The 10,428-nt window shown below is 36.6% G+C and overlaps 1 protein-coding gene across 1 annotated transcript in view; it reads left to right on the top strand.

Moving 5' to 3' along the window:
• FCHSD2 (FCH and double SH3 domains 2) overlaps positions 1 to 10,428 on the top strand; it is a 180,237-nt gene that overhangs the window by 118,733 nt on the left and 51,076 nt on the right. The window contains exon 8 of the mRNA XM_008070054.2: positions 7,354 to 7,470. Within this exon, the coding sequence (XP_008068245.1) occupies positions 7,354 to 7,470 (117 nt within the window). The remainder of the gene's footprint in view (positions 1 to 7,353; positions 7,471 to 10,428) is intronic.

Raw genomic sequence — 10,428 nt, 5'->3', positions numbered from 1 at the left:
AAAAAAAAAAATATATATATATATATATATATATATTTCCACAAGACAAACACATTTCATTTTTTTCAAATATTTCCCTCCTAATTGTTATAGGAAATACCAAATATCGAATATAGAACAGATTACAAAGATTGTGAAATCTTACAGTACTTTTTTGCAGTTGTGATACCCTAACTCTCAACTGCCTTATTGGATTGATCCCTAAAAGTACCTTGGGACTTATGTTCTTCTATATTATTCCACAAGGAAAATTTAATCAACTTCTCTCTTAGTAGTTGAGGCAATCGTGTGGAATAAATAGTAGACAATAGCTAACAATCAATGTCTGTTCTTATTTTAAGTTCCTGACTTGTACTTTTCAACACCTCTGCCCTACATACATTTCGGTGAGCCTTCCTCTCACTACCAGTACTAGTAATGAGTGTCATTAGGGGCATGCTTTCACGTCCTATGAAGAAGGACAAGGTCAACCTGGGATGGGAAATAATATGGGAAACACACACATCCACAAAACTTAGATAAGTATGATCTATGTCGGCAGGAAAAACAGAAGGAAACTTTCTCTTTAGGTTTCCTGGTGGGGATGAGAAGACCCTTTCCTCTTTATCTTCCTTGAACTACAAATAACAAGATCCTCACAGATAATGGAGGCAAAAAGCTAAGAATAAATTTCTAGTATATGATCTTTCCCTGTTATTCTAACTACTGTTGTGCCTTATATAGATTAATAGTTACAGTAAGTACACTACTTGATGTAGTTTAGGACTTTTGCTCATTAAAGTTTTACTTAAGAGGGGAATTTTATGGCTCTATTAAAAATAAATATTTAATTAAAATGCCCTTGTCTATAAAAGACTATGTGAGGTCTTTCATGTACTGTGTAGGAAAAATACCTGAAAATTCTTATTGTTATTGGTGGCTCTTTCCGCTGATAGAAATTTTGTATTGCGTATAACATTGTCTCATAAATATGAAAAACCGTAATAGTGAACCTGTGGAAAATCCTCTTTGGATAAATAAGTACCATCCTTTATACATGTGTTGGGCACAATATCCAAAAGTGAAAGACTTTGACTAAGAGTAAGAGTATTGCTTTCTAGTGTCAGCAGTATTGACAAATGAGTGTTCAAAGGGGCTGTCCTAATTTCTTCAACCTTTTATAAAGGGCTTATTTGCTTTTTATAGAAAATCTATATGATAGGCCCTCTGCTGATTTAATCACCTTTCTCTAATCATCAAGAATATCTAGAGCTTTTCATTGATGCCTGATACACAGGAGCCTTGTAAGTTCACCCTTTTATTTAGCTTGTGATAATAGCTCTTAAAACAAAGTCTCTGTAAGACCTACCAAGATAAAGGCATACACCTCATATGTCTGTTCCATCTAACCATGCCTCTAGATATTTTCTAGAGAGTATCTGGCATAAGGTTTTTTGTTTTTTGTTTTGTTTTTGAGTCATTATTCAGAGACATATTTTTTGCTTAGATTTACTGTTGGTATTCTAATTCAAGGTAAGAGAATGGTGCTCCTTTCTCAGAGTTCTTATTAGTTCCTCATACCAGCCTTAATGGGATTGTATATTCTTTTCCCTGGTTGTCCAGAGTTTTTCAGAATTGTCCCAAGGCTCAGGCTACACCAAATGTTCTCCAGTTTTCTCCCCTGGGAGAGTTGGCACAACCAACCCAATTTCTCATATGAGTTCCCTCCCACTTCTTTTCTAAGTGAAGGTGCTGCTATCCAAGCGTAGTCAGAATAAGTAAAACTATGTATCTTAAGGGGCACTGCTCTATTTCTCTCCAAGGAGTGTAGTATGAGAATATGTGACTTAAAAGTCTATAACTCCTAACAAAAGCCTTTGGACCAAATGTATTTCAAAATTCAGAATTTTTCATATTTTTAGAAAGGTGATCCATGTAACATATATTGAAAAATAATGATGTTCCTTCTGTGAAATTAACTTTTCTATCCTTGCTCACTTTGCTCAGATATCAATCTGAGCCATCTACCCTTGAATTAACCTTAAAATGAACTTGTATCTAGAGAGGGGATCTGAGGACAAAATAGTTAAGATGACTTCAAGACTAAGCTACCAAGACTATTGGAATGCTATTATGATTTCCTTAGTTTAGTTCTCTAAAGTTGTTTAATAACTTTATAAGTTTTCAAAAGACTTTATTTTAATATTTTATTCTAAAAGGACCAGAAATTGTAAAAAACAAAAAAAACTTAACATTGCTAGGCTTTAAAAGCTTTCTTAAACTTATTTGAAACAGTTGGCTTTTGTTTTTCTAAAAACAAAATTAAAGCAGTAGATGGCTTACCTTCAGGTTAAAGCATAGCCAAAATTTCACTGAAAGTATTCTATTCTTCCTCACATACAATAATCTAATTCTTCATCAGTTAGAAACTGATTCTAATGTAATACATTTATTCTCTTAACACATCCCTGATGGCACCATTCTAATAACCTGGGACCCTGGCTGTCACTTTGGAAGCAGGGCATTAAGCCATGCTTGTTTAACCAACATTTACTGATGGCATTCTATGTACTATTAGGCACAGCACTGGATGCCAGGAACACAGAGATTAAGGCACTGCTCAGGCCTTCGCATTACTTTAAGAACAAACAGGAAACCATGCAGTGATACTTGCCTGACAATAGGGACTCAATAAATATGTGACAAATTAATAGAGTAATAAAATACAGATATATCAAAAGTAAAAGAGCTGGAGTTTGTATGGAAAAGTCAGGGATTTCAAAGAAGGTAGCACTTCTCAGAACTGAGATTTGAAGAACTGAATTTGTTCATGAACAAAAAAGAAATAGGAAAGTTACTCCAACCAGAAGGAGCAGTACTCAGCCTAGGCTTGTGTTTAAATTGACATTTATTTTTCAGAAAAAGAGTCGTGTGCTTCAGAAAATTTTTACTACAACTTGTGTTGTATGTGCAAAATTCTTATGTTTCTAAATATCTCAAGAATCACATTTACTTTACTTATCTTACAGATTACCCAACTGATACAAACAAATGAAAAGCTACTTACCTTATATTTACAGGTTGATAGGAAAGCATTTTTCTTTAGGTTATAATTTATTTGAATTATTTCTGTGCTATTATTATTCTGGGAATTGTATTATTATATATGCCTCTTTAAAAATAGTTGAATAAGCTGGATGCGGTGACCTATGCCTGTAATCCTAGGACTTTGGGAGGCAGAAGAAAGAGTATTGCCTGTGCTTAGGGGTTCAAGATCAGCCTGAGTAAATTGGCAAGACCTCATCTCTACAATAAATCAAAAAATTAGCTGAACAGGGTGGCACGCACCTTTAGTTCCAGCTACTTGAAAGTCTGAGGTGAAAGGATTGCCTAAGCCTAGCAGGTCAATGGCTGTGATACCCATGAGCATGCCACTACACTAAACCTGAGTGACAGAGTGAGACTCCAGCTCAAAATAAATTAAATAAAAATAGTAAATAAAAATAGTTGAATAGTAAACTTTTCCAGATCCAAACTATAGTGTTATTTGATATTTAATTTTTAAGATTTCATATTCTGCTTGAAGAAGATAATGTTCTTTAACTTCTGTGCTTCATAGTTTATATACGTTATTTTATATGTTTCAGATATCTTTTTTTTTTGAGTCACAGTCTCATTCTGTTCCCCAAACTGGAGTACAGTGACATGATCATGGCTCAGCACAGCCTTGGCCGCCTGGGCTCAGATCCTTCTGCCTCAGCCTCCTGAGTAACGGACTACAGGCTGGAATGGCAGGCATGTGACACCACACCCAGCTATTTATTTACTTATTATTTTTGTTTTGTAGAGATCAGTTCTCGTTATGTTGCGTAGGCTGGTCTTGAACTCCTAGGCTCAAGCAGTCCTTCCACCTCTACCTCCCAAAGTGCTGGGACTATAGGCATAAACCACTGCACCCACCCTCAAATACATTTTTAAGAGATAAAGAAAAAATGTTAAAAGAATGAACTAAAAATTAAATTAGTCAGCATCTTAAAAAGAAATAGTTACTTTGCTAAATCAACCACTGCTAATACCTCTATCTTAAAAGATGATCTCAACTAGATCTAAACTACCTCCTAATTTGTATCTTTGATAGTGAGGTGGCATTAGAACATTCCTCTATGTATTGTTTAACACCCTGGACTATATTTTCCTTGTAAGATATTCTCAGTTGTCAAGACCTGTGTTATAGGAGCTTCCACATGTCTTCCATGGCTTAATATCAGAATTCATAAAAAAGATAAAATTAATTTGAATTTTAGTTATATGTCTTTCCCCTCCCAGAGGATCTCAAAGCTGCATCTTCCAATCAGTGGCATTTGTTATCTGTCTTGAACATTGGGTATTTCTGTCAAAGCAATAGTAAACCTATAGAGAATAGGGGAAAACACCTGTCTTAACTTACCCAACTCTTAAGCACAGTGAATGTGCAATAAAAAGGTACAGATTCTGTGCAGCAAGTTGGTTTATAGCCTATCTGCAGCCAGCACACATTTTAAACCCCTTTTCTTGTTCCTAAAGTGCTTCTCAGTAATAAAAATTAAATTTCCCCATCAGTTGCCTCCTTTGTCATCCATCTCTTCCCTACAAATTCTTTCTCTTTGGGATCTGCCTTAATTTTTCAATATATTTTCGGTCTTGTTTTTGATTCATTCTTTGGGTTATCAGGAACCTAAGAATTATCGATTTTTTTTTTTTTTGAGTTGGAGTCTCACTCTGTCGCCCAGACTGGAGTGCAGTGGCCACTTCCGGCCACCGCAGCCTCGACCTGCTGGGCTCCGGTGATCTTTCCACCTCAGCCTTCCAACTAGCTGGAATTACAGGCATGCGCTACCATGCCCGGCTGATTTTTTGATTTATTGTAGAGATGAGGTCTCGCTGCCCAGGCGGGTCTCGAACCTGCGGGCTCAGGCAATCCACTCACCTCAGCCTCCCAAAGGCGCAGGATTACAGGCTGAGCCACTATTTTTTTTTCAGGTAATTTTCAATTGGGTCTTTATCATTAAGAATTACCATTACAATTTAAAAATTTAAAATTTAAAAAAAAGAATTACCATTATTGAGGCTGGGCATGGTGGTTCACACCTGTAATCCCAGCACTTTGGGAGGCCAAAGCAGGAGGATTACTTGAATCCAGGAGTTCAAGACCAGCCTGGGCAACATAGCATGACCTTGTCTCTACAAAAAATTAAAATATTAGGTGGGTGTGGTGGCATATACCTGTAGTCCCAGCTACTGGGAGGCTGAGGTGAAAGGATAACCTGAGCACAATAGGTCAAGGCTGCAGTAAGCCGTAATTGTACAACTGCATTCTGGCCTGGGTGACAGAGTAAGACTCTGACTCAAAAAAATAAAAATAAATAAAATAATTACCATTATTTGATATGTAGATACCATAGCAGAATATTTAAAATGCGACCTCATTTTATTCTACTAACCCTTATGAGATAGATGACATTTCACCAACTTTCAGCTCTAATAGCTAAGACTAGCTCACAAAGCTAGTAGGACCACAAAATGGCATGGAGTGGATTCAGTACTAAGTCTATCTGACTAAAAAGCCTATTCCTGGACTCTTCAAACTATATCTTTTTACCTTTACACATCAGATTCCTCTAACTAATAATATACATTTTGTTTACATACATTTTATTTATATTTGAGGGCAGATATAAATTTGAATGCCCAAATCCATTTGCAAAGCATAATGATAATGTTGATTCCCAGATAGCCCAAAGAGTGAATTAGAACATAAAACATGCATGCAAATAAAGTTGGCTAGATTTGAATTTTGATTATTTTGCTGTTTCAATTCATTTTTCATTGTCATAATCTAGTTTTAGCTGAAATATCTGCTTAGAGCAACAAATTTTCAACCTTACTTCATCATATTCTCCTCAACAAAAGTAAAATTTTAAATCCAGTTTATCAAATTCTACTTATTCTATCAATTTTGAACTATGTGACCTTGACCTTGCAAAAGAATTTCTAAAATTCTTTTCATTCTGTAATTTTGCTTTTTATATTAAAAATCTTCTTTGTATAATTCATATTTAAGAAATTTTTCCTAATTATTTTAATAAAGTGTGTTTTAAGTTCTTAAGAGTTGAGAGAGAATTAAGACAGATTAGTGGTTAACAACTCTGATTCTGGAATCAGACAGACTTGTTTGTTTAATCAAGATTGTTAACATTTAATATCTAGGAAACACTAGATATTCGTTTGTCTCTGAGCCTTTATCTTTTCTTTTCTATAAAATGTGTGTGACCCACTTCGTAAGATTGTTTTTTTTTTTTGTTTTTTTGTTTTTTTTTTTTTTTTTTTGAGTTGGAGTCTCACTCTGTCGCCCAGACTGGAGTGCAGTGGCCGCTCCCGGCCACCGCAGCCTCGACCTGCTGGGCTCCGGCGATCCTTCCGCCTCAGCCTTCCAAGTAGCTGGAATTACAGGCATGCGCTACCACGCCCGGCTGATTTTTTTGATTTATTGTAGAGATGAGGTCTCGCTGCCCAGGCGGGTCTCGAACCCGCGGGCTCAGGCAATCCACTCACCTCAGCCTCCCAAAGGCGCGGGATTACAGGCTGAGCCACCGGGCCCGGCTCGTAAGATTGTTAATAAAAGTTGTATGAAGCACTTTCAATAGTACCCTTCACAATAGAGTATTATTATTGTTTACTTAGTTTTTACAGTTTGTTCCTTGAGTCAGAATCATAGCATTTTAGAGCTAGAAGAAACCCTTAGTAATTATTTGATCTAACACCCTTATATTTCATATGAGGACATTAACGTCCAGAGAAAGGGCAAAAGCTAGTTTGAGGTTTACTAGCGAGTTTGTGATGGGACCTTTAAGTGAAACTGAGTATCTTGTGGCAGAAAGAGGGTGGCAAGATTGTATTGCTCTTATTGTATTGTTTTACTTTGTTCTTCTCACTTTTATTTAATTATTGTTTCTTTAATCACACTGAAACTATTAAGTTGTTTCCATTTTAATCTATGCAATGATTTTAGCTTTGTAGTAAGTTGGCATGAATACTTTTTTCTTCTTTGCTTACCTTAGCTAGTCTCTTTCACACCCAGAAAGATCAGTTCACAGTTTTAGAGATGAAGGTTTTGTGTTCATCAGTGTAAGACAAAAATTCTGTGGTCATTTATGGTTCCAGCTATCCTCTTAGTCTTCTGCTTTCTGTGACATGAGACATTGCTTTCCACAGTAGTAGAGCATGCCTCATGTTTTGGGTGCTGATTAAGTGAAGGCCCTGTGGTCCAACTACAAAGTGATAGTGGTTGCAGTAAGGATAGTAATACTTTTCTCTTTGTTCTCTCCTGTGTTGTAGAGCCGACAATTAGAATCAGAAACTGGAACCACAGAGGAGCACAGTCTAAATAAGGAAGCTCGGAAATGGGCTACACGTGTGGCACGTGAACACAAAAACATCATCCACCAACAACGGGTAAGTGTAATAGAGAGTTCTAGCTACATTCATCTTAAGCCAAATGTCAAACCAATTTAAGGAGTTGAGTTTTATGAATGTGAAAAATGTCCTATATATGTTTTTCTGTACTTTCTCAACACTTAGCAATATGCTCTTAGCTGTCTATGTACCTACCTAGGAATTTCCTTACGCCTTCTCTCAGCAACACATCGATTCACTTATCTGCCATAAAATTGTCTAAGACAGGCTAGTGATAGTGTATTATGGTCTTTTGGGCAGGGGAAGAGACATACATATGTTGAATCAACATAGGTTTTCATCCCCCAAGACAAATGTCATGAAGACATAGTTGTGGTTTTCATGAAACTCTATCTTGAAGACTAAACTCTAAGTGCAAAGAAATTATTTTAAGTGTAGTATTCTTTTTTCTCAATTTAATGTGTTTATACCTATGTCCTTCTCATTCTTTACCTTCACATCCAACTTCTTAAAAGAATTATCTATACTTATTATCTGTACAATCTCACCGCTTACTTATTTCTCAGCCCATTACATTTGAGCTTTCCCTTTCTTTCCTTACCTTGTACCACTTCATAGAGACTGAACCTACCAAAATCACCAATGATGTGTGTTACTAGCTCCAAAATGGACATTTTGATTTCTTGTTTGTCTTAACCTGTCAGCAATTCCATCACAATTAACAACTCTGTTTGTCTTAAAACATTCTCTTCTCTAGTCATCCATGACTCAACATTTCCCTGGCTTTCCTTCAGCCTCTTTGGCCATTATTAGATTCTTTCATAGGTTCCTCTTTCTCCATCCCACAATAAATATTTAAATTCCTTAGATTTCTGTACTAGGCGATTATCTTTTTTTATTATTGACCCTCGCCATAGGCAGTCTCAACTACTTCCATGATCTACTTGTCACCAATGTTCCACTTATGTAATACTGCTTTACAGATCACCTCAAACTTAATGCCATGAAACAAGAGCATTTTTTATATTTTCTGTCACTACTCTGTCAGGTGATCTCAGCTTAGTTTTGACTTGAGGCCCTTCACATGGTTTCTGTCAGATAGTAGTTGATGCTGGTGTCATCTCATAGCTTTCCCCACTGAAATATCTGGTGCTTAGGCTGGGAAGAGTTGGACAACTGGGAACTGGAACAGATAGGGCTCCTCATGAACTTTCTCTCTCTCTACTCTCTCCACGTGGTCTCTCCAGCATGGCAGCTTCAGGTAGTTATACTCCTGCATGGTAGCACAAGGCCCCAGAAGTGTGAGTCCCAAGAATCAGACAAGTAAAAACTGTATTATCTTTCTGACCTAGTTTCTGAAATAATATGATTTGTTTGTGTCATATTTGTATTAATTGAGGCAGTCATGAAAGACCTATCCAAGGTTCGAGGAAAGAGGACATATACTCCATTTGTTGGTGGGGAAATAGCAAGGTTCTAGAAGAACATGTGGAATGGAAAATATTGTAGTGTCTATTAAAAAAATACATACTCACACAATCTGCCACAGATTACCTTTTTTGCCATAACTGTTTATATCTCTCTTACATGCAATATATACTCACCTATTCATTTAGAATCCCCCAAAGCCTGGTGTTGGACTCCAGCTTGAAATCCAAGAGCTCAAGATTTAAGTAACATTCAAGTACAAATGAGGTTTCTTGGTCAGGTGCAGTGGTTTATACTTATACTCCCAGCACTTTGGGAAGTTGAGGCAGAAGGATCACTTGAGCCCAGGAGTTTGAGGCTTCAGTGAGCCTTGATTGTGTCACTGGACTCCACCTGAGCAACAAAGTGAGACCCTGAATCAATCAATCAATAAGAACAAGACTTCTTGGGTAATTTCTCAAATACATTTATTTCAATCAGAGAATTTGTGAACGAGTTATCTGTCCACCCACACATCCACTACATAGTGGTGAGATTAATTATTGCAGCTTTATACCTCAAAATCTAAAGCACATAAGATGTTTTACAGCCAGAATGCTTGGCTGAAAGTAAACGTTCAGATTAAAAAGAAATCTGCTTCTTCACTTTGTTGTCAAAGCATATTGTGTCTTTTTCCTGGGAGGTAGAGACAGACAAATTTCAACAGCTTTCCTAGTTATTTATCATATGACTTATGACAGGCTTTAATCTAATAGTTTTGGACAAAGATGCAACAAACTTGTAAAAATACTAAATATATTTTAATAAAATGAAATCTGTGTTTTAAATTCATAACTAATTAGGGTATAAGGATGATTCAACATTCAAAACTATATCAGTGTAATAAGCTGCATTTATAGAGTAAAGATGAAAAATTTTGTGATTATTTTTATAGTTGCCAAACAAGCATTTGAAAAATTCAATACCCCTTAGTGATTAACAAATAAAATATCCAGCCAGCTAAATAGACTTTCTCACTTTGAGAAGAGTATCTTCCTGCAACTTACAACAAACATTATACTTCATAGTTGCATTAGTTTTCTATTGTTGCCATAATAAATTACTACAAACTTAGTGGCTTAAAACAACATAAGTTTATTATCTCACAGTTTTGTAGGTCTGAAGTCTGGGTAGGCTTGGCTGCTTCATCTGCTCCAAAGTGTCAGCTGGCCTGACCTCTGAGAGAGAATCTGCTTCCACATTCATTCAGGTTGTTGTCAGAATCGAGTTGCTTGTTTTTGTAGGACTGAGCTCCCTGTTTCTTTCCTGACTAGTTAGCTGGGGACTACCTTTAGATCCCAGAAGCTATGGGCTCCTACATCTCAGTGCTAGTGATGGTACATTGAATCCTCTTGTGCCTGGAATCTCTGACTTCCTTTCTGCCTTCCTTCCAGCCAAAGTTCTCTGCTTATAAGGCATCAAGTGATTAGATGACACCTCTAATAATCATTCAAATAGTCAAGAATTATCTCAAGCCGGGCTCGGTGGCTCAGCCTGTAATCCCACGTCTTTGGGAGGCTGAGGTGAGTG

Source organism: Carlito syrichta, unplaced genomic scaffold (genome assembly GCF_000164805.1).
Source record: "Carlito syrichta isolate Samal-C Ts95f unplaced genomic scaffold, Tarsius_syrichta-2.0.1 Scaffold312747, whole genome shotgun sequence".
In the NCBI taxonomy this organism is placed as follows: domain Eukaryota; kingdom Metazoa; phylum Chordata; class Mammalia; order Primates; family Tarsiidae; genus Carlito; species Carlito syrichta.
This window is presented reverse-complemented; position numbering and strand designations above follow the sequence as displayed.